Source organism: Vulpes lagopus, chromosome 2 (genome assembly GCF_018345385.1).
Source record: "Vulpes lagopus strain Blue_001 chromosome 2, ASM1834538v1, whole genome shotgun sequence".
Lineage (NCBI taxonomy): Eukaryota > Metazoa > Chordata > Mammalia > Carnivora > Canidae > Vulpes > Vulpes lagopus.
This window is the reverse complement of record NC_054825.1, coordinates 80,770,448-80,795,673: the sequence shown is the minus strand read 5'-3', so window position 1 is coordinate 80,795,673 and position 25,226 is coordinate 80,770,448. Positions and strand designations below refer to the sequence as shown.

General features: G+C 44.8%; 1 protein-coding gene across 4 annotated transcripts in view; it reads right to left on the bottom strand.

The window, feature by feature from the left end:
- The window catches only part of RYR3 (ryanodine receptor 3), a 508,658-nt gene that overhangs the window by 50,408 nt on the left and 433,024 nt on the right, over nucleotides 1–25,226 (bottom strand). For all 4 annotated transcript variants that reach the window (XM_041743628.1, XM_041743630.1, XM_041743629.1 and 1 more), the window contains exons 65-69: nucleotides 22,167–22,297; nucleotides 15,727–16,047; nucleotides 13,138–13,378; nucleotides 6,265–6,352; nucleotides 6,072–6,164 (exon numbers count right to left, since the gene is read on the bottom strand). In XM_041743628.1, coding sequence (XP_041599562.1) covers nucleotides 6,072–6,164; nucleotides 6,265–6,352; nucleotides 13,138–13,378; nucleotides 15,727–16,047; nucleotides 22,167–22,297 — 874 coding nt within the window. The remainder of the gene's footprint in view (nucleotides 1–6,071; nucleotides 6,165–6,264; nucleotides 6,353–13,137; nucleotides 13,379–15,726; nucleotides 16,048–22,166; nucleotides 22,298–25,226) is intronic.

Here is a 25,226-nt window from a genome sequence, read left to right as displayed (position 1 = left end):
CTTTTTGGTCCACATTACCCTTGAGAATCATCCATAAAGGCTAGAACCCCATTTTGTGTACATAAACTCTGACGTGCCCTGTACATAAAAATGTAAAAGGTGAATGGTATCAAGTAAATAGTAAAATGTAACTCTGTAGATCTGATACAGAATTCAAATAATTTCTTGCTCATTCTATTTTATTTGGCCAATCTCATGTTCTTATTATAAATGCTGCCTATGTAATGTGACTCTGATGTACCTACCACTTAAATAAAGCACTTCTAATCCTCCCAGTTAACTCTTGATACAAAACTAAGGCTGTTATATAAGTGAGAACATGATGCCCAGGGAAGATAGGTGGTTTTCCCAAGGTCACACAGCAGGTAAGCATCTGGGTCAGTCAACATCCAGAACCAAGCTGACATGGCCATGGCTTCATTTCCCTCTTCTAACTGAGAGCTGCATGTGATCTGGTTCCTGCACATCTCCCTTTCTCTGCCACATAACTTAGGGTAGCACACCACATTAATGAATTCAGAGAAATACTTCCAACTTATAGTCTGTATGGGTCACTGGAAAGCTGTCCTAGGGTTTATTCCACCATATGCATGGTTTTTATTTTTTTGCAAAAACACATGGTCACCTGATTTCAAATTCTGAAGGTTAATCCTTGGAAAACTCTTTGAATCATGGGAATCTTGCACAAGAGGCAGAGATACACAGTGTAAAAGGACTGGGACCATGGACCCACATAGGATCCTGACCCTACGTGGTACAGCAGAGGAAGAAGTGAGCCTCCTGGGCTCTCAGGCCCTGTCGGCATCCCTATCTCTGTCAGTGTGCTGGCTGCAGAGTGGGCAGCTGGGGAAGGGAGCAGAGATAGCAAGGAGACCTCAGTTAGGGTGAGGCTTGGCTGGCTTCCCCGGCTTCCCCATTCCAAGGGTGGGTAGGCCTACATTCACTCTTTGACGGGCAGGTGTCTTCCCTGGAGCAGGCCTGAGGGGGACCTCCAGGTGGGAAAATCCGTTCTGTACCACCCCCATGGTGAGCACAGTGCAGAGGGTGGCCAGAGCCTGGCACCTCTAATACTAGGACAGAAAAGACACGTCATGCATTTGACCTGTACCTTTACTTGCATGGCCTGTGTGGGAAGACAAAAGAAAAGAAACAAGAAGAGTCAGTAAAAGCAGAGGTCCAAGGCACAAGGTAGCACATGTTAGTCATAGCTTCTTAGATCCCATTTCTCAGCCACCACAACAGAAATTCAACAGTTCTGGAAGCCAGTTGAGCATGGCATGAAGAGTGAGTAAGAGGTTAGGATGGAAGTTAATTTGGCCAAAAGGACTTACGCCCAAACCAAACAATACACCTCCGCCCCCAAGGCAAGACTGGCCTCCCTGAGAATGCGCTGCTCAGACCCAGGTGGGCTTCAGGTTTGGCTGCACACACCAACCCTTTACATCTAGAGCCTTTCCCCTTCCCACCTCCCTCTTTTCACCTGGGTGGGCTGTAGACAATCTGTCATGTAACCAAAGACCCCAACTTTCTTTCCTCCTTCCACCCACCACATTATCACCTCCAGCAGATCTGTGGTTGTGAAAAGAGAAGGAAGAACGGAGCTAAGGGGCAATGTGCGCTTCCACTAAAAAGAGATTTGCTAAAAAGAAGTACCCTAGGAATATCCAGGGTAATTCAGGATTGGCCCACTGCCCAAAGCATGGAGCATCTTTCCCTCTGGTGCTGTGATCTTTAAATAAATCTTAGGTCACAGCCTCTTTCATGCTAGAGGTTCCATTCTTTTCTTTTCTTCACGTATTGCTAAGATGGGTTAACTCCTTGGATTTCTCTAATACTCACAATGCTGGAAGTATTTTCTTTTTACTTTTAAATTTTATACTTTCCAAAGAGAAGTTTATTAATTCCTAGACCATCAAAATCTTTCCATTTCCCTACACATTATCAACAGTAGTTTATGATCAAACAGATGATTTTATGTGTGAATGTAAGGACAAAGCATAGACTCTTGTGGGAAAGGAAATTTAAGGACACATGGTGGATGGTGTGTTGCATTGAGACAGCACAGGGAGAGGCTTCTAAAAGCAGACAAACCTGCACCACTGAAGTTCTTATCCCCACTAAAAGGGTAAGTGAGGTGAAGACAAGTAAACCCAACATTAGATTAGGGAGAAAGGTGAATTTCCAGAAGCCAGTCTGAGAATGAGAAAGCAACAGAAAGAAAGCAAAGGAGGGAAGGGTGCAGGAGGGAAGGATAGAGAAGGGAAGAGTGGGAGGGGAAGGGGGAGAGAGGGAGATAGAGACATGAAGAGAGATGGAGAAGGGGAAAGGTAGGGAGGAGGGGACAGTATGGGAACTGCACAAGTGCCAGAGCAAGAGGAATATAAACAGAGTGACAAAGATGAGTGGTAGAGGGGATGAGAGAGGAGAGTGAGCAACAGGGGAGATGGGTGTAAGAAGCGAACTCCCACATGTAGGTCTGAGTACCCTTGAAAATCTCAGCCTCGAAAATCTTCCTTCTCCTTTTCCAATACACTGAAATCACACTCACAGGGTGGAGAGGCTTTCAACAACAAGGAGCTCTGATACCTCCTGCCTTACAACTCTATTTTTACTCATAATCTTGGTTAAGAGACTGGCATTTCTTGGGCTAAACACGTTCTAACTTACCATTCCCTTCTGAGGAAGCTGCTGACATTTTTTCCAGAAAACAAAACAAGTTTAAAAACAAAAGAAAACAAAAAAAAACTTGCTCAGCTTAGTTACAATTTAGCTTGACATATATTTGCAAACTGGTGTTATATAAAGAAAATATACAATGAACTCTCCAAAAATACCTGCTTTCATTGCCAGAAAAATAACGCATCTGTGAACTGGTCTTCAGTTCATCAAGTATAAATAGCGTGGCCCACTGTATTATTTTGTTTCTGCCTCCCTCTCCATCTGCAATGGCGTGTGCAGTGTGTATAGGCATGCAGCATTCCAGTACACAGGTCTCTGCAGCTACTGCCATATGCACTGAGGCCAACTTCATTTATACAACAACAGAGTCCAGGTAAGAGTGGAGATAAAAGCAAGCACAAGTGACCATCCTGATTAGGCAGTAGAGAGAGCATCTAATTTTAGGGAGGAAAAGGTGATGAGGACTCAACTGAGGGTAAGGATACCTCCTCTCCATTGTCTCATATGTAGCTCTACCTCTATAACATACCAGAGAGAGCTATGAGTTGCTACGTACTGGAGGCAAGGTAAAGGGGCCTCCATCTGAAAGAATGTGCTGCATTTATCTCTATCCTAGAGATGTAGTTCGAAACTGACTTATTTATTTATTTAATTTATTAATTTATTTATTATTATTTTGAAAAAGATTTTATTTATTTATTCATGAGAGACAGAGAGAGAAAGAGAGGCAGTGACACAGGCTGAGGGAGAAGCAGACTCCCTGCAAGGAGCCTGATGTGGGACTTGATCCCGGATCCCAAGGATCACGCCCTGGGCCAAAGGCAGATGCTCAACTGCTGAGCTGCCCAGGTGTCCCTCAAAACTGACTTTTAAACATAGCATCCGAGTAGAGCTGGGAGGAGTCAGGTAGTAAGCTCAAGCCCATTGTACAGATTGGTAAATTGGGGCTTGGAGGAGTTAAATGAATGATGGATGGCTATATCTTCACTCAATGGCTGGGGCAAGGGTAGGATATAGCTTCCTTTCAGTCTCTAGTCCTACTTACTACTATACTTTGTATCTCAACTGAGGCCACAGGATCAATGGGAATGAATACCTGTTACTCTGAGGAGCAAGGCAAATATCATTTAACATCTGGGGCCCGTCCTCACATTCTCAAGACTGTAGGATTGACCCTTTTCCATGTAACTTAGGAAAAACTAGGACAGAAGGTCACTGGGAATGAAACAAAAGTGTTTTCTCCTGCAGACAAACCTTACCAACAGGGAAGATGCATAGATTCTGAATATGACCATCCTCGGACAAACATACCCTTTTCCTCACTCAGCAATGCGAACGAACAGAATTTCCAGTTAGTTTGTTAGTAGGTTAGTTTTGAAATGTCATCCTCCGTCACCTCATCTCTTTCCAAGTGTAAACCTAAGGACCCTAAGTAGCCACTCATCACCAGGGCACTGAGATGTCTTTGCCATTTCTGCTCACCAGGGATCCAACTCCTTATGTCAGAGTCATTTCCATTGCTTTGCTGCCATCCGCTGACAGTAACAATGGATGCTAGCTGGTTCAGCCCAGAGCCAGGGGCTCCACCCCAAGGTGAAGGCAGCAGGAAATCTCTCTGGGATTTATTGAATTTCTGTAGGTGGATGGAGCCAAAAAAGAGCCAACAATAGCTGTAAGAAGACCCTTCGGAGGGATACTTAAGATAAATATCCAAGGATCAGGAGTCTGAAAGATCTTGTCTTTGTATATCTCACGTGAGCAGCAGATTGTTTGCCAGAAGTTAAATGCAAAATAAATTTTGGAAAATCAAATAAAATTACCTAAAGCACAAAGGGATCCACTTTAAGTTAGGTTCCTCTGCAGCAAAGACTACTCTTGAATACGAATATATACTTCTGATCGCTTTCCTTTGTATGTGCACAATTTTATATGTCAAACTTTATTAAGCAGTGTATATAAGATTCTCAACTAAGAGTCAACTTTTGGATGCTGGAAGAAGGGTTAGTGTGAACATAGCTAAAAGACAGAAGGGGTGGAAAGTTCAGGGTGGTGGCAGCTAACTAGAGCTACGCACATACGCACATGTGGTGAAGTTTTCATTTTTGGTTGTTATACCAGCTCCTTGTCTGCAGTTTCACGTACATAGGTCTTCATCTCAAATGGTTATTTGGAAAGATGCTCTAAAGGTTTTGCTACCAACCATTGACTATCATCTTTCCAGAACTGACTTTCACTCCTGAGGGGTCCCCATGCACACTCCACCTTCATGTTCCTCAAAGGCAGCACTGTGCCAGCAATGAGAGAGACGTACATCTCAGGCATTATATCACTTATACTTGACGACATATGGAGTCAACTCTCACTGAGGCACACTTCTCATGGAAACAGAGTCAAGAGTAAGCCATAACAGCTGGTAATAAAACATCACATTTAAGTCAGTCTTGTATGTATTTATGGGCACCTGCTGAAGTGTATCTGAGAATTCTTTACACTCCAAACAGCAAAGCTGCCCTGTGCAGAGCTGACTCAAGAGGAGCTGGGAGGCCAGGGCCCCCTCCTGTATTCCTGCTACGCCCCTCCCTGTAAGTTACTCTTCTTACAGGGACAGACATAACAGACAGATATCTGTTATGTCCTTATTTATTTATTTACTTAAAAGATGTATTTATTTATTTATCTATTCATGATAGACAGAGAGAGAGAGAGAGAGAGAGAGAGAGAGAGAGAGAGAGAGAAGCAGGCTCCATGCCGGGAGCCCGACGCGGGACTTGATCCCAGGACTCCAGGATCGCGCCCTGGGCCAAAGGCAGGCGCTAAACCGCTGAGTCACCCAGGGATCCCCTATGTCCTCTTTTAAACATTTCCTGCGGGAATGACAGACGTTTGGGTTTCTGAATGCAACCCACATGGAAAATAGAGGCATTAAGAGGTCAGCACAACTGAAATCAAATAGCTACTGGATGGTCCAGATAGGAGGAAAACAAGCTTACTGTAAGAACATGTGCTAGCGAAGTCTTCAAAGCAAGGTAATTTCCTCATAGCTAATCAAAAGGTGGCTCTAGGTGTGTGTAGTTTTGCAGCTTCACTGTACCAGAAGTAGTTTTATTTTCAAACTAACAGCAGTTTTGGTTTGGGGGACCTCTCGAATGCCTTAGGCAAGTCTTGAAACTTAAACTTTTTGACAGACAAACAGCTATTTATTCAGAAAATGTGATGACCATGCTTATTTGAGAGCAGTTTCTTCTGGCTCATTCTCAAAGAAACAATAGTAGAGACTGTTGGTTTTCGTGGTTTGACCTAAATGCAGTATGGAGCTAATCCCTTCATCCATCCAAGATACATAATTTAGGTCTAGATCGAAGAGTCTGTGGAAATGATTTCAATGGACTTACTTTTGACATCTTGCTTTTGCTGTCTCCAGTTAAAAATGCCAAATTATTAATTTCATTCTGAATCACAAAATTTTGCTCTTCCCTCTTGAAGTTCTAAGTGGGGGGATATAAAAAAGCCAACATTACAAGAATGTTTTTGGAGGTCTGTACCTTTCACAGCCATCTCTAAATCCAGGGCCCACATATTCCTTACGTGAGATTTGCACCACAGGATGAAGACCTCAGCTACCATGCGGAAGAGCTGGTCAGAATCAGCATTGGGACTTTTGAGCCAGTTAGATCTAAGGTGAAAAGTAAATGAATATGCATATAAAATTCAGTAATGATTAAAATAGTCACACTAAAAATTAAGCCAACATTGGGTATGCACACTTATCCAGATAAAACTACATTCTCACACGAAGGTAATATTCAGATAGAATACTCCTTATGTGCTTGTAGGTGTGTAATTGTAGATATTTTTGAAGGACCTACAATACTCATTTTCCATTTTACCAGAGGGTTCAAGGATTATCTTCGCAACAGATTTTAGCAAACAACATTTCAAATTTGTCAAAGGTTGTTTCTGTTTTTTAATTTTTTAAACAGATGAGGTGATTGTGGTTATACATTCTGTTTTGGGACAGGCCTTCTCTAAGCCATGAGGTTAGCAAGACTAGAAAAGCCTCTGTTAGTATGACATCTAATCTTGTCACTGACACTTGTCAAGACAGTTGTCATTGTAGCTTCTGAAATATGGAGCACTCTAAAAACAGTTCAGACCTCACATCTTTTCCTCTCAAAGCCAGTTTTATGAATGAAATTTGGAAGACAATACATTTTTCACCATTGTTCTAAGTGTATGGGCAGAGACCAAACATTTCTTATGCCCTCTGAAATGGTTTAGAAATTCCCTATAAATAGCATGACTCACTTTTCTTTCTTTTTTTTAAATTAAAAACTATACCAGGTTAAGAACTTCACAGTGGCAGCAAGGAGGCTAAATTGCAGTAGAATTCAGTCATTTCCTAAAAGTAGTCTTGCCTCTAAGTATCTTACATATTGGATCAAACTATATTTTGAAAGGGCTAGGCAAGGTGCCATTTTCAAATATCTGTGTAAAGTAACACAGTAGAAGTTAAATCATCTTTCATTCTCAGGTTAAAGAAAACTTTAGTTCTCATGAATGGTCTGAAAAATCCATCGTCCCTTGGTGCATGCAGGGTAACAGCTATCAAAAGCCAGTTCCATAAGCCTTGGGACACCACACTGAATTGTCCTGGGCAACCTGCACCTTCTGCTCATTCGTGGAGAGCACCAGGCTAAGGAGGAAAGGGGAAGACTCATAAGGCCAAGGCCACCTTTGGACCCCTCTCTTGTCTCCTCCATTCCTTATGCCTTGAGTTCTAGCCTCACAGACATGCTTATCTTTCTTGTGTTCTACCTCAACTAGCCTCTCCTTTACATGGCAGATGCTGCAGGTTGTCTACCCCATACTCATCCTCCTCTTCTTCCTTAGGAACAAAAGTCCATTTTATCCAGGGTGCATTATGTCTGCTGCAGACCACATGACCCAGCCTCCCTTGAGGGATAACCATGTAACTAAGTTCTGATCAATGAGATGGAAGTGAAGTTGTTGGATGGACCCTCTGGAAAGGCTCTCTAAAAGGGGATCAGATAGCAGAAGATGCCCTTTGCCTTCCCCCTGTTGCTTTCATACCTCCTGCCCAGAATTAAAATATGATGGCTCAGACTATAATTGGCACACAGTACCATTAGGTAACTTCAAGGACAGAAGCCAGTGTTTAGAAGGGAAAGACAGAGGAATGAGGCTCTTTAATGAGGAGCAATCGCACTGGCTCTGGATTGGGTATCTTTGGACTTTGTGAGATTTATCTTCTAGTTTCTTTAAGCCACTATGATCAGGTATCCATTATTAGCAGCCAAATGCAATCCAAACTTGAGGCTTGAGATTGGCAATGCTTTCTTATTCCATTCATGTTGATTTTTCAGGATCAAGTATCAAGTTTTGTCAGAACTGCCAGCTATTCATTCCTCAGTATTTTGGTTTAAGTGAGCTTTGTAAGTTTGCACTGTGCCCTGAGTGGGAAGAGGTGAGGGGTCACCTCTCCAGCCAAGGAAAAGTACAGTCACAGGGTGTGTGAGCAGCAGGAGCTCTGAAAACAACAAGCGAGGTGAACATTTCCTCACAGAAGATGGAAGGAGATTCTGATCCCTTTGCCTTCCACAGGAACGCAGAGTTCAGTGAATGAATTTTGTTTTCAATACCCTTTTTCTTCTAGGAGGCATATTTTCGCCTCTTATTTCTAGTGAGGTTCTTTCTTCAGGTTCAGAGTGGTAGGTATGGATGAAGGATACCTCATCCCATATTTCCCCAGGCACACAAACTCGCACCTCTCTGATATTTGCAGGTGAACAGAAGATCCTGACCTCACCTCTCCTATTTGCCCATATCTTTTCTGCCCCCATGATGCAGCTGGGCTCGTCTCCTGCCTGCTCTCCGACTCCCAGAACCCAGATCTCTCTCAGTATCCAGCCACTTGATCCTTTGGGAGGATATTTGGGTCTCTTTTATCACCAAGACTGTATGATGCCAAAAGGCAGTCGGAAAAGGCAAGGCTTTGGTAGAACATAAGGTGGGCAAGAAGATTGGGTGTAGAGATAATGATCTGCAGGGAGGTGGATGGCTGAAGCAACGCTAGTGGATGAAATCACTGAGCATATTAGCAGAAAACAAGAAATGCACAAACAAAATCCTGGATGACTGCAAGAGTAGAGAGTTAGCTTTCATTTTTAAAATGACAAGTTATCAGGTTTTCAAAGAAAGGAAAGCCAGTTATCAGGCTTTGAAAGAAAGGAAAGCCAGATTCCTACCTTAATGGTCAGGTTGTCTGAGTTAGAGTTAAGAGCTTATCTCAACCTGTTCCAAGCTTCTCGCAGAGGACACAGCCCGCGGCAGTCACTGCAGAGCATGTGCTCCGATTCCCTTCGGCAGCCCGAGAGATGGGTTTGCACCCCAGATCATCCCATTTAAAGCTGTTCATTTCTGTAACCTGAGTGTTCCTGGCTGTCAGGAAGGAGGCTGAAAAGCTGTTGTCTCATGCGGAGAGATCCATTTAACCTGTGCTGACCTACCTCCTGCATGAGAAGATGGACAGCTGACCTGCCCAGCTCTGACCACACTATCCCTGGATTTCTTACTCATTCTGGGTCAATGCTGGGCTGAAAATGGACCAATTGAAGCTTCTGTTCAGAACAGTGTTCCAGAGGGCAAAGGAACCTGAAACAGTGCCATGACTGGGCTGAAGGGGGTACAAAGGGTTAACAGGACGTGGAAGAACAGGGAGGAGGACAGGACAAGATGACTCTCTTCAATAATTAAAGAGCTGCCAAGGAGAGATCGGGATAGTTTTGTGAGGATCTAAAAGCAAAGTCAGAGCTGATGGACAGAAGCCACCCATCCGAGCTCAGGACTGTTAGGACTGTCTGAGGCTAGAATGGGAGGCGCTCATGGCGAGTCTGCAGCTGCTGTTGGCAAGCGTGGTGGGTAACAAGAGGCAGAAATGCACTGCCAGGAGCAAGGAAGCGGTGTTTACTCACCCAGTTTCAGGTAAGTAAAGTGACCACTATTTTTCTTGCCAACTTTACAGTCCCATAGTTCCAAGCCAGCAATTCTTTTGGTGAAGAAAGTACCCAAAGAAGGTAAAGGCATACACATAAGATGGAAGTATTACTAGGTTGGGCTTGGGTGGCCATGACATTCTCTGGTGTTCAAGGAAGAGCAGGTTGAAAAGGGGATGAATGAATTAATGATGATCTCAAAGACTCTCCGACATTGCCATTTTTAGCAATTGTCAAGCACTGTATAAGTAGAACACATTCTATCTTGAGTCTTGACCGTCAATAGTGACAAATGCAATTAAAGAGCTATTCTAGGAGCAACCTTACTCTGCTTTCATTTTTGTTTTCACCTCAAACCCTGACAAATCCCCTCTCTAACTGCTAATATAATTACGTTATTGGAAATGACGCAAACAATGATCCTTAAAGCAGGGTTTCTTTTGAGAGGGTAAAGTCTCCTAGACAGGAAAGAGATATTACCTACTATAAGGTATTTATTTTCAAATACTAAATAATGAAAGTAGTTGATTATTTTAAATAGTAAGCACAATTTGCCTTACAAAATAAACGCAAAAATGGGAGTATCCAGACCTATTTCCTGTCCATGACAGAATGGCCTACTACTCAAAAGTTAGCAATACTGCCCCAAATATTCCTGGATCCTTAGGTCTACTATTTTAAACTTTTTCCACTTTATACATTAGGCCTTTAAAGTTGAAGAGGGTATGGTATAATAAAAATACCTATTTGGTCCTTGCTCCCCACTAGGACCAACAATCCTCTTCCCCTGCCTATTCATAGATGTTAGCCCCCCATGTCCTCACCTTCCTCAACAACCAGCTTAAATTCTGTGGTCAGTCTTTATAATTATCCTCTTACACACGCCCTCAACTTCCTCACCTATTTTTCTTTGTCATACTCACTTTACAAAACCCCAACTTTGGTATAATCCAACTCTTTCTCTACTTTGAGCATGGACCTGGGGGTGAACTGGCTAGAGAAGAAGACAACTTGGTGATGAGTTTCACTTTGGATCCATGACCATGGATCTCAAGGGCAGCCCCTAATGCTGCCCATCACCACTCAGCCCACCTCCTTTCCCCCTCCCCCTGGCTACTGCCCCATAGCTTCTCTTTACTCCTCAAACCTCCAAGCACCTTCTCCCCATCCTCTTTCTCAGCTGATTATCTTGCTTCCTACATCAGTGAGAAAATGGAAGCAACCAGAAAAGGACTCCCCCAGATCCCTAGACATTGTGTGTGTGTGTGTGTGTGTGTGCGTGTGTGTATGTGTGTGTGTGTATGTGAGTGTCTACCAGCTTCAGGACCCAGACTCCCTTCCCTCCTCCTTGTTGTTGATAAACTATCTAGTGCTGACCCTTTGCCTGCTCGGAGAACATTGCTTTAGAAATTATCTCCCTCACTCTTATATGGTAAATCTCCCCTTCTCTAACTAGGTCATTCCCATTAACAAAGAAACAAGCCGACATGTCTCCCATCCTAAAGACTCTTCTCTTGACCCTACTTCTGCCTCTGGTTAGCATCCTATTTCTCTGTTTCCCTTTGTGGTAAAACTCCTTGAACATGTGGTCTGCATGCTGTATCCAGGCCTTTTTCTCCCTTTCTCTTCCAACTCATTGCAAAGAGGCTGCCTTTTCTCATTGTTCCATTGAAACTGTTCTCCTCGAGATCACTGATAACCTTTTCATCATTCTTTCTTCCTGGCTATGCCTTGTGAAGTGGGCACCCAGGACACAACATTCTGTCACTTTCCCTCCTGTCTCACTGCTCGCTCCCTCTCAGCCTCATCCCCTGGTTCCTCGTCTTCTGTCTGACCTCTTGATGCTGGTGAGCACAAGGGCTTGGTGTTTTGTTCTTGGACTCCTCTCTCTTCTCAATCCTTTCTCTCATCCAGTCTCATGGTTCTCCAGCATGCTACTGACTCCAAACTCCTTCTCCCGAACTCTGGACTCACATATTCCAACTACCCACTCAACATTCTCATTTTTATATTGAATAGGCAACCCAAGCTTAACATGTCCAAAAGAGATTTCCAGATCTTCCCCTAAAAAACGTGTGCACCCACAATCTTCCCCCAACTCAGTTGCTGGAGACTTCATCCTTCCATTTACTCAGAATCACCCTGGACCCTTTTCTCTTCTCTCATTCCCAATCAGGAAGTCCTAAAGGCTCTACCTTAAAAACAGACCCAGCACCTGGCATCTTCTCTTCTTTGCTACTACCCTGGCCTCAGCCATCCAACTCTTTTTCTTTTTTATTGTGATAAAACACATATAAAATTTGCTGTTAGTGACACTTAGTCCATTCACCAGGCCAGGCAGTCGCTATCGCTGTCTAGTTTCCAAATATGTTCATGACTCCAAAAGGAAACCCCAGGCCCATTTAGCAGGTGCTTCCTCATCCTTCCTCCCCCGAGACCCTGGAAATCTCCCGTTGGCTCTGTCTCTAGGGATCCCCATCACCTCTTGATGGGATCATTGTGAACCCTCCAGCTGGTCTCCTCACCCCTTATTTGCCTCCATGCCTCACCACAGCATTCAAAAAGCAACTTGGATCACATCACAGAGTAGCTCAAAGCCTCCACTAACTTCTCATCTCACTCAGAATAAAAGCCAGAGTCTTCACATGGCTCACTCGGCCCCATGTTGCTTTCTTGACATCTCCCACCATTCTGCTGCCTCCCCATTCTCCTCTAGCCACACCGGCCTTCTTATAATCCCCTGAGCACCCCAACCCACTCCTTCCTCAGGGCTGACTCCACACGGTCCTTCTTCCTGGGAATAAACCTCTTCCCAGACCTGCATGATTCCCCACTTCACCTCTTCCAGGTCTCTGCTCAACTACTGCCTTCTTAGCTAACATTCTGTTTAAAGCTGCGACCCCACCCCACCCTGGCATTCCTCATTCTCTTCACCCTGCTTTGCATAATTGACTTACATCAATTATGCAAAAAGCATAATTGAAAGTAGAGCAGTAGGTATTTAAGTTCTTATTTGGTTTACTGTCCGTGTGCCCCACTTCCCTGCCACAACAAGATTTTTAGACCAGACATCTTTGTTTTTTCATGCCTCCCTCCCTCCCTCCCCGCCAATGCCTGGAACAGTGCCTGACACACAGTAATAGCTGCTGAATGAATATGTGACAGAACTTTGTGGAGAGGGGAAGAAGTAGGTCACTGCTGCCCCTGCCTGACCCACTCCCTCTGACCTCCGGTAGCATGTGTTGATGGATGGAGCCGCCACGTCATGGGCCAAATAGAATCACTGTCCAAGGAAAGCACTTTCCGGAGGTGCTACGTGGGGGATTCTTTTTTGGACGGGCAGGGGTGGCTTGTGGTGGCAGCTATGACCTCACTCTCTCGCCTGTAACACAACCCAACACCAACTTTTCATCCTATGGAAGGCTGCCCACCCCCACCCCCATACCTGTTGTTGTCCACGTAGCGAATCAGCATGGGGTAGAAGGCATAGAGGTCTCTGCAGAGGACTGCAAACTCGTCCAAGATGAGGAGCTCCGCCTCTTGAGTGTCTCCTTTGGTGTCGGCTTTCAGCTGCTCCTCCTCCTGCACAGTCTTGACAGCCTTTTTCTTCAGCTTCTCCAGAGTTGGGATGAAGTGGCTCTTCAGCAGGTCTGGCCGTGCTTTGCTGATGATTGGCTGGGCGTACACTGCGTTTGCAAACAAAAAGCCTCCACCTCATTTCACACACTAGGACAATTGATCAAAGGAAAGAAGTGATCCTGAAAGGTGAGGCTGCAACAACCCACTGACTCAGGACAGCCATCACCCTATTCCCTTCTTTCGCTGTCCGCTAGGCGCTTCCCTCTCACAAAGACACAGTGAGGGCAGGGAGCCACGGAGAAGGTCTCTACTCCCATTCTGCTGGTCCAGGCCATAGGGAGCCCCTGTCACCCTAGAACTCCTCATGCATGCCTGGCATTGGCCACACTCTTAGCTCCTCACCACACAGTTTTAGTATGTTCATCCTAGTGTGGGCTCACCAGCTAGATTATAAATTCCTGGGATAGAGCCTTTCCCCCCCTAATAACCAGCACTATGCTGAGCCAAGAATAGGTACTCAGTACTATGCTTTCTGGTTATTTTATAGAAAAATCTGTTGTTAAAAATACATGACACCCCCCCCTCCAAAAAATAAAAATAAAAATAATACATGAACCCAACCACAGTTCTCAGCCCCCAGTACTTGAGAACTGCCAACTCACTGCCTGGGGCCCTGTGGAAGACAGATAAACTGTCACTGGTTATCATGAGCTGAGACAGAGGCTGAGGTGGTCACCAGAAGTCAAAGAGCAGACACAAGCCATCAGTGGAATCTGGGGCTGTGATTCTGGCCCTCCTAAAGAGAAAGGTAAAACCTACACATCTCACTCTGTTCTTTAATGGAATATCCTCTTGGTCTGCTTGATAATAAATATCAGAATCAGAGTAATTATAAAACAATTAAGTTAAATAAAATTAGCAAGAGCCATTACCACTGCCAATACAAGCCATGTATGTTTTGTGCATTTCAAAGTCTTTTTAGCTTGGGGCATTCCAGTTGGAAATAGCCTATATTCTGGCACTTTTTCTTTTAAATCCCACTGCCTTATTTTTTTCACTTTCACAGCAAAGACTGTTGTAAAGGGAGGAAGTGAAGGCAGCTTCCTGCTGAGATGCATGAACCCAGAAGCCACAACTCAGGCTAGGAGAGTTCACCACTCCCACCCACCCTGCCCCAAGTTGTACCTCTGCTCTGGACTCAGAATAAGAATGGCTATTCCAGATGTGGGTGAGTAAGCCTGTGCCAAGGCTTACAACTTAAAATCACTTGTTTTGGCACTGGCAATGAAGTGGTCCCCGAGATCTGGAGACCCCTGGGGAGTAACAGAGTGAGTTGGCTTGCCAGTTTTCCTGGCAGTTGTCCTCTCTGCATCTCTCCAGAGCTGAGGGAGCCCATCCTTCCACCTCCTTCCTTCCTAGAATCCCTTATGAATTACAAGTTGAGCTTCTCAACAAATGGCCTTGGGGTTGGCAATATTCTTGGGCTAAATAGGTAAAAAGGGAACATCAACTTTATTTACTCGTATGCTCATGAGGTCTTCACTATTGAGTAGCTATGAGCACCTAGAATATTTATAATTCTGATCTCAGTTCATTTCAGAGACGGGAAGAGGGCAGAAACTCTTCTCCCTGGTCTTGCCAAGGGATACCTCCTCATTTATCTAGGAAGATAAATATCTAGGGTTGGGCTACTAGCTCCCTTTGGCCCAGCCACTGTGTTTTCTGGTCCAGGAAGTGACGTGGGTGAAACTGCTACTGTGGAGCCGCCACGCTGCTGGTTGGTCAAAAGCAAGGACTTTGCCTTGGCTTCTGTCTCCTCAAACTCTGCTTTGACACAGGAGACACTAAATATTCACAGTTTCCCGACTGTGGGAAATCTGGTTATTAATTTTCCAAGCCTTTCCCTTTTTTTGAGGTTGCTTCAGGAATAGAAAAATAGGGTAACAAAATTCATTAAGAGCCAACTGCATGCAAGGAGTTCTAGAGGAATATAGAAACAAAATCCCCAAAACCCAAAGTGATGCTGTTGTGAACCTAAATTTGGGAGTGTCTTAGAAAGCATAACATGAAATACAAACGCTAGCAACTTCCAGTACAGCCCACATGGGAGTGAGATTTATATATGTACCAAACACACAGGAGCACTTACTGGGAAAATACAGCTATCACTGTAAGAGCAAATGAGATTTTTAAAAATCAAATGGGACTCTTAAGTGCCAAAAGCAAATAAAGCCATGAAGATCCAAGTCAGGCAGAGTGTATGGAGAAGGGCTTCCTGGAGATTTGAGGGACCTGGATTATTTGGGGAGCCACAGGAGCATTTACTCCAGGAAGCTCTCCAGGGGAATAGCTTTTTACTGGGAACTACCAGAAAGGGGAAGGGAGACTAGTTAATAGAATGCAGGTATCCTGGTCCTGGGGTTGGGGGGCCGGGGAGAAGAGGCATTTGTGGTACCTGCAATGCGCTTCATCCAGGATGCCTCATCGATGCCCAGATTGTTGTTGATGATTTTTAGAATGTTTCCCAGGATGACACTGAGGTGTTCAGAGGTGACCTTGGTGCACCAGGGCCCTGTGCTGGGAGGCAGGTGCTCAGGCCCCCGCTCCCACCAGTAGGACAGGTAGTTGCAGAGCATGGGCAAGATCACCTCGATGACGTGGGGCATCTCCGTGTATCGGGCCCCTGACTCGGCCAGGTCGCTGATTTCCTTCATCAGGCCTTCCAGCTGAGGGAGGTCGGGGCACATCTCTTCCACGGTGTCCGGCATCCCCAGAACTGACCAAGAAGGTGCAGGAAGAATAGAGGGACAGTAATTCACAGGCACAAATAATGGAACTTCCTCTGTCTGTCCCCACCTTCCTGTGCTCTTCCGACCTTAAGTAACCATCCTCGAGCCTTAGATGAGAGAGCACTCAATGTGGGGCAGCTTCTGTCATCCAGGTGTTTGTGTAAAGATGACAGCTTCCAAAGGTTGGGTTGGCTTCCTGAAGCCATACTCAGGTTAAAAATACTTCAACATAAGGTAAAAGGAGCATAACAGAGACAGCTGAGGGACATCTCCTAAGACTTCTCTTTTTTTTTTTTTTTTTTTATTTATGATAGTCACAGAGAGAGAGAGAGAGAGAGAGAGAGAGAGGCAGAGATACAGGCAGAGGGAGAAGCAGGCTCCATGCACCTGGAGCCTGATGTGGGATTCAATCCCGGGTCTCCAGGATCGCGCCCTGGGCCAAAGGCAGGCGCCAAACCGCTGCGCCACCCAGGGATCCCCTCCTAAGACTTCTCTTAGGTGAAGCCAGGTGAAGCCAGTCTCTGGCTTCCCCCTCTCTGCCTTACTGGACGCTTGGCAGAAAAGGCAACACTACATGGAGAAAAGCAACTAATCTGTGGTTAGTTCAGCTACCTGGATCTCAGTACTGTTTAGAAAGGAAAAGGAACCCCTCTCAGCAAATATTCCTTCAGCTGGACCAGAGACAACATGCCTTTCCATCTGGTTGAAATTTGGTGGTGGTGGGGGGGACACACACCTGTATTTGTGTTAATTTCTGCATTTACAACCGAAGTTCCTAATAAGGTGACCTGTGCCAAGGCCTCCTGTCACTCACATAAACCTCTTTGTTTATGAAGGCTTCTGTGCAAGGAAGAGTAAGCCCCTTCTCTTCCTCGCACTGAAGACTGTGGTCGCTTCACTGAATACAGACAGACAGGACGATGCAGCAACAGACAGACAGAGGTCAACATGAAACCAGGGAAGGCTGTCGGATATCAGCATCACAAACGGCAACATCAGTGGTTATACGTCCTGTTCTAGTGAAGTGGAAGGACAAGACAAGACAGGAGACACTAGAAGCAGCCTGAGGGGCCTGGTAGGTAAGAAGATAACAAGGCTCTGAAAGAGGCACCAGCCCAAAGCTCTGTCTCCTTTAACCACCAACCCACCTGCCTGGGTCGGGTCCACCTGGTTCCGGGACATGGATCACATGTGGATTCCACCTGCAGGCTAAACCTCCCACACCAGGGCCAAGGCAGCAAGCACCACAGGGGCCTAGGGAATCTGAGAAGCCACAGGATAAGGTGGAACACTTTTCTGGAATGTCAGTTCCACTAGATGACTTGAGATTTGTTTTTGATATTTGGAGAAAAATGCCAAGTTCTCACAAATTTCAAAGGACAAAGAGGCCTTCAAATAAAATTATATCTTCTGTGAATGGAGTTATACCTGCAGGCCCTTTGCCATTGGGATTACTGCTGGCTGGAAGTCTCCCTTCTCTAGATTTTAGGTACATAGGAATGACTCAGAGAGGTCACAGCCAGTTCTGCAGCCTGTAGGAATATCGGTCAGTTGGAAGGAACCGTTCTGATTTCTTCTTTTATTGTACTTCCTGGAGCAGAGATGCAGGGCAATGCTGGCTGTCTCGGAGACAATGAACGTGCAGCTGAAACAAGCAGCATGCAATGGGTATGTAGGGGCCTCCCTGCTACGGAGCAGGCCCCATGTGGCCGGAACGCTCTTTGCCTAACGATGACTTTCTGCTGCTATCACTGTGGCTAAAGAGCTCTCTTCCTTGAAAGTCACAAGGGGGCCAATATCCTTTAGAATCCAGACAATTTAAGGGGTGCCTGGATGGCTCAGTCCATTAAGCCTTTGACTCTTGATTTTGGCTCAGGTCATGATCTCAGGGTCCTGGGACCAGGCTCCACATCAGGCTCTGTGTTCAGTGGCAGTGTGCTTGAGAATCTCCCTCTTTCCCTCCCTCTGCCTCTCCCCGCACCTGTGCTCATGTTCTCTCTCCTAAATAAAGAAATAAATCTTTAAAAAAAAATCCAGACAATTCAAAAGGGTTAGTAGCATGAAAGCCAAAGAATGTGAAACTCTTGTGATTTACACGGGAAGGGAATTACACATCGACATGGTTTACTGCCAATGTTGGTTATGTGCAGAGAATGTCTGGCCTGGATCCTGCAGCAGAGCAACCATCAGGGGTGACATCAACATGGGGGTCTGCAGGACCCTCCCAAACAAAACCATTTTATACATACAAGAAGTTAAAGACAGATAAGTCAAGCCTTCTATCTTGAAACTCTGCACATAGAACAGTGGCAACTGCCATGGATACAACTTAAGTTTACAACTGTTTGCTGTAAAATTATCGATAAAGCACTCAGGTGTGTGTGTGTGTGTGTTTACAATACATCACCATGGACATTTATTCCCCCTAAGAAAAGAGCTGCTTGAGGGTGCTGCACTGGAATCATTATGATGACCTTTAAAAGTTATTTATATGTAATTGGTCTTTGAGTGAAGGAAACATTTGTGATTCAGATGGTGTTTCATACTTCAAATGCCACATAATAAATCCACAGAATGAATGTTGCTGAGTTATGTACATGAAACATAGCCTCGGCTAGGTCCTGTTAGAATCAGACCCAAGGCTGTTGGAGTTATCATTAGAATACACAGTCTTTTCATCTTCTACATTAGTGGTTCCCAAAGTGGGGTTCTCCCACCAGCAGTGGCAACATCACCTGGAAACTCGTTCGGACCTTCTGAACCCAGGTCTACTGAGTTAGAAATTCTAGGGGTAGACTCAGCAATCTGTCTTGATAAGCCTTCCACATGATGCTGATGTACGCTAGAGTTTGAGAACCACCGAGTAAGATTCTAAAGTCAGATTTTCTTCACCAAGCTGCCCTTCCCCAAGAAGGCAGCATCAGGGAGTACTACCTCTTTGTGTAGGCAGGCCACTGACATGGGAAGCGGACCTTCTGCTTTCTCTGGACCAGCCTGGCTGGTGACCAGGGTATCTTGTTTAATAATCTGATTAACAGACCACTGACACACATAACCAAAGGTTTATCTAATTTTGAATACCTGGAAGATACCTATATTAAGCCTTTTCTAGGCATATCTTAGTTTCTGGATGAATCAGAAAATGCTCCAGGGTCTTACAGGACAGAAGAGTCATTAATATGGGTAACTGCTGGCAAAACATGAACTGTCAATTAATAGAGATGTCTAATTGCCTGAAACCTTGATATATCAGCTCATATTATTCTTCTAAATTGAAGGCTCACATCATTTGTCACCCTATATATCCCTCCCCCACCTTGGTCCCTGAGGCCACTCACTTTGTATAATGAATGAAGTCTACCCTTCTTGGAGTCCATTAAGCCATCCATCATTCTCTAGCTCCAGGCAAACCCGATTATCTCAGAACATATATTCATGTACACTCTACTTTTCAAGAGTCACACACATGGTCAGCATTCCCTCTGCTGATTAACTGAATAATGACAAATGTGGGCTCAGGGGACTGGGCACACCCCACAGTGTGCCACTGATGGATGAAAAACTGTCATCTCTAAATCACATCTTTCTCTCTTTTCTTTCCTGTGGAATATGCAATGGTTGATATTTATTTTTCATTTATCGGTATGTCTTGTTAAATAAAGGTAATGTATATAAAATAAGAAGGAATATATTTCCAATAGCCCTTGAGAAGAACAATAGGACAGAGTAATTCCCTTCCTTCTCAAAACTTATCCATGGTTTCCCTCATCTTTGTCAAGTTCTCATTTTGCCTGCTACTATACGTCTATGAACTCAAGGGCAGAGGAGGCCCACTTACCCAAGCTCTACATAATGGTCAAACAGAGATACAGGGTTTCCTGAATCACAGTTGGAGCAGAACAAATGGATAAATATCTAGCACTGTCATGACTGAGTCCATGTCCCTTTGGAGCTGCGGAGCAACATCTGGGCTGGCATATGGCTACAGATGTCACAGCCCTTTCTAAACCAGAGCCTGCTCAGTTGCTCAGCTCCCATGTTAGCTGCAAGATATGACTCATTCAGTATCAGGAAAGGGTGGAGACAAACAAGGTTAGAGACATATTTCTGCTAGTCCAAGAAAGGGAAGAAAGGGTGATGTGAGGCTGACGGGGTGGGACATTAATCTCGAGAAGTCACATGAGACTTTGGCAGGCTGCAGCATCTGGGCAATGTCTCTCTCTTGACTAACTCTGACACTAGTCTCCACTGTATTTATCCTAGCTCAGGACCAGAACTTTGCTAAGTGTCCTTGTCTAAATTGTTCTGGTCATCATTTCTGGGGGTGATGCACTTCTTTATCTGAAGCAACGAGAAGCAAGTGGGTATAAAGCTGTGGCTTAGCACTCTGCATTCTTACCTGAAAAGAAGAGGATGACAAAAGAACGTGATAGAACAGAGTTCTAGCTCTTAGAACTCTCTCAGGATCTCACAGCAGTTTGAAAAGGGGGCTTGAACTGAATGGAACTGCCACACAGTCTAGTCATCTACTGTGACTGTCCATTGTTATTTTCAGAAAGTATTGGTTCTGAATAAGATAGGTCCTGATTTGAAATAGTTTATTATGGTTTTTTCTTCTTTAATATTGATTAGGCTGATAGTGTGGTAGTTTTTTGATGTTCCATCAAGTCACAGTAATTTTTTCTAACTGGAGTCCAAGCTTTATTCAAATTCCTCTGCTCTATATTGCATTGACCTCCGGTAGGATCACAATTCCTCCCTAAAGGAGGACTCTCCCTTCCATTTCCCTTGGAGCAGATGTATAACCTGCCTTGGATTCCAGTTCTAGAGTACTCTAGAAAACTTTTTTCTATAAAGGGCCAGATAGTAAATAGACACTGCAGGCCAGATGGTCTTTGCTACCATGAATCAACTCTGCCCCTGCAGTTGAGTTGAAGCAGAATGTGCCAGTTAAAAAGATATGCCTCTTTAGCATAAGGATTATTTTGGGCTGATTGTTTTTAAGAACCTACAAACATGGGAGAAGCTCTGAAAACAAATAAGTTACCCTTGTGGAAGAGAAGTCTAAATTTTATAAAGGAAATTTACATTAGAAAGGGGGCCTGTACCAGGAAGTGAGCTATTTATGGGAGATCACTTTTTCATCTGAGAGATTCATCCGCAGGACAGGGCGAGCGTTTACCAAGTGTTTCTGCTTCTCACCTGTCCGTGAATTGCCTTCTCCTTTTGAATCCCCAGACCCCTATCCCTTTCCTTAGCTTTAAATGGTCTGTCTATGAGCCTCAATCCGTGGGCTGCATTTTGAGTCTCCTATCTTTGTGGGGCTCTTATAAGTACTCATGTGTATATAATTACAATTTTTTTCTCCTGTTAATCTGTTTTATGGGGGAGGGGTCTCAGCCAAGAACAATTAAGAGCAGAGAGCAAATTATTTTCCCTCCCCTATGCAGTGCTAATGTAGCCACAGACAACATGTAAAGGAGTAGGTGAGACCATGTTCTAATAAAACACTCCCAAAACAGACAGCAGACCAGATTAGGGCCATAGCCATAGCCATAGTTCTAGAACTTAGTGTGTCAACCCTCTTGTTAACTTCTCTTTCTTCTATAATTTCAGTCCCTTCTGGTGTTTTTATATACTTTATTTTCTACAATGATAGCATGTGGTCATCATCCTTGGAAAAACAGCCTCTCCCTGGACTTGGAAAGTATAATTAGGTTACCAGTGCCCTTGTGCCCCTTCTGACGACACTCTAGAGAGGAACTAATAAAGCAGTCATGTGCCCAGGCACAGAAGGGGGCTTGAGATCCAGGGCAGACTAGAGAGCCTAAGGCTTTAGGAGGGAAGGGATTTAGAAGTCAACCATACTGTATCACTGTACAGAAGAGGAAGCCAAAGTCCAGTGATAACAAGGTACCTGCCCATGTCCCCTTTTCCAGTAAAATGGAGACATGCAACATGGATCCTAGCTTTGATCTCCTGGCCCCTCTGAGACTACATAAACCAAAAGTCCTTCGAGGCTGCTGTTCCCTGCCTGGGTGTCTTTCCTTCCTGGCTGCTCTCTTCTCAACACACGGGTTGATGACCTCTGAGGGAAGATACTTACTAGACCTCTCCCTGGGGGTTCTGGTGTTGAAGACTGAGAGTGGATTGTAGCGGTTAAGGGTGGGTTCCAGGAATGCTACTGGTATGGCAGCTGCCAGGGAGGCCAGACATTCTCCAAGGGCAGGACGTTGCCTGGAAACAAAGAAGTCCATTTAGAAGTGGTGCTACCACAACCTGGCCCCATGGATGGTGGGCCAGGCCCCTTCCCCAAGATGTCTCAGGCCATCTCCCCTCAGATTACTCCACTGGACATCCCTGGATCCTGGGCTCAGCAAGATTACAAGCACTTCTCTCTCCCCCATCTTTCTCTGGACACTGATGAAAGGTGTTCATTCAATGGTCTTACCACCTGGATCCTGTTTTTTTTTTTTTTTTAAGATTTTATTTATTTAAATTCATGAGAGACCCAGAGAGGCAGAGACACAGGCAGAGGGAGAAGCAGGCTCCATGCAGGGAGCCTGATGTGGGACTCAATCCCGGGCCTCCAGGATCATGCCCTGAGCCAAAGGCAGTGGCTTAACTGCTGAGCCACCCAGGTGTCCTTGGATCCTGGTTATGGCAATACAGTAATACACTATGTAGCTTTGTTCTTCTCTCCCAGCATTTCTGAAAGCATATTTTGCTGTCATCCAAATTGAATTTGATCCTCTCTCTGTTCTCAAAATGTTTTGAAATCTGTGTGTATTCCCTGCTTTGGATGGAGCTGTTGTCTGCCAGTGGGAATGGTAGATAATGGGCCAAAAGTACCAATAAGACATAAAATAAAAGACCTGCCTTGCAAAAGAAACAACAGGCTTCACATTGCTCAATTTAGAAGAAAGACCTGTTACTTCTCCCAAATATTCTACACAAATATTTGAGTGTCCATCATGTATAAAGCTGAGTCTCAAGTCTTTTTGTGAAATGAGCAACCAAGCAAGAACAAAATGTTTAGGATTCCTTGTTCGGTTTTCTAGTTTTCCAACTGAAAGACCTTGTGCTTTCTTGCCTACCGACCAAGTCAGCAAACGTAAGTAATGGGAACCAGCCACTGGTTGGTCAAAGCAGAGCTGATACAGAGATAGTCCTCCCCCTCCTGGACCTGGGCTTAGTCTTGGACTTGTACTGGTTAGCTCAGCAGACCCTTTCTGCTCGTGACAGCACTGGCTTGAAGGGTCCTATATGGGTGCTGACATCTGTTGCTTTCTGATAAACAAGATACCAGAGCCATCTGTTTTTCCATCATAGATTTTTTTTTTTTTTTTTTTTTTTTTTTTGGTAAACTCCCGGCATTCAGTCACCGTCAGACCACATACCTAGTTTGTGAGTCACACAGGTGAGGTCAGTTTCCAAAATTTCTTTAACTGAGTACTATGCGTCCTCTGTTAGACTGTGGTACAAATGTAATTAGTGCAGATGATAGGTCTATAAGTAAGAAGTGGATGGGGCTTACAGCGTTCAAACATATCTCGTTAGTCTTCCCTTGTGTCTGGCCAATCAGAATAAGTGCTGATGCTGTGTCTGTGAAGCCCATTGCAGAATCCCTGGGAACTGAGGGTGTCAGGCTACATTGTGGGGGATGTTATAGATCCATCATGGGGCAAACTGCCAGCTAGAGAGAGGATGCACTTGGAGTCAGGAGCAAATGCTTATAGCCCTACGGTAGTTCTGTGGGAATAGAGAGGCAATTAGCCCTCAGGGTTCCCTTCAACTCCCACCAATACCTGAACTGAAGGCTGTGTTAGTTGCCCTTCACTGTGATAACAGCCAACAACTCCAACAGCTCTAAGAAGCCAGAATGCCAAAAGTGTAGGGCCTCTGGATGTGTATGACAAGCGTTTACTATGGGGTGGAGGGTGGCTAGGAGAGCCACTGCCCACCTAGGAGTAAGCCACATTGTCTGAACATTAGCCTTCTTCTTCTAGATAGCAAAAATCCTTCCTCCTTAGAACCCTTTAGCAATGTGATAAAATAATATATATTTATGGTCTAACTATAAGGATTAGGATCAACTTGCAACTTCATTATAGCAGAGAAAGAGGCACACTTGAATTGGCTTAAAAATGTGATCTTAGTTGGCCCTGAAAAAGATAACTTGTCATGGCTGGCTGGCTGGGTAGCAGCAGAACCTGCAAGGGGCAGGCCTGAGGGTCTAAGAATGGCTGAGAGGCAAGAGGAATCTGCTGGACAGAGGGAGGAGGGTGGAGGCACAGGATGGGTGAGTAGAAAGCTGTCTTGGAATCTGCTCCCTCCACCCCATCTTCCATCATGTTACCAGACTTATGAAAAAAGTCACTTTTTGATTAATTTAAAGGAAAATGAATACATGTGGTTTTAATCCTTATCTTCTATCTTCTTAGGCTCAGCTTTTACGAGACTAGCTGACAGCTCGCCTTGCTGTGAAGTGTGTGAGCAGATAACTTTAAAATCTGCCTCCAGTAAGCAAGAATGTCCTCAGCCAGGCAATCACTTCTCGGGTGATGACACAGCTTTATCCTTTCGCTGGAGGTGTGACTGTGAGAGCCCCCCATCCAGGTCTGCTTTGGAGGCAGGGCTGTGGCCCTCAGACAGAACAGGTCCTCTGTGTCCTGTGTCGTCATGTTGCCCCGCCCCAGCCTCAGGCTGTATCTCTGTGGGAAGGCAAGGGAGTGAGACCTGGGCTTCTCTTTGGGGACCTTCTGCAACATGGCTTCACCTCTGAGCAAGCCTCACTTTTTCTACCAAGCACAGTGGCCCGGGGGAGAAATACTCTATTTCCTCAGTCTTGCCTTTCCAGGAGGAAAAGGGAAGGAGATAAGCCATGAAGGTGAAAGAAATACCACAGGAAGAGCATGGATGAAAGAAAGTCTGGGCGAAAACCAGGATGACAAGGGGGGAATGTTGAATCTGAGTGCAAACTCTACTTGGCCCAGCAAGATGAATCTTGGAAACAGCTGGTTCTGAGTTGTCTGGCTGATAACTGGACCCAGACTTCTCTTTTCTTTCTCTCATCAAATTAAAGTCCTGATCTCACAAAAGTGAATTTCTAGAAAATTACTCTGATACAAAAGCAACAACCCGTGGGGCAAAAGACAGTTTTCCA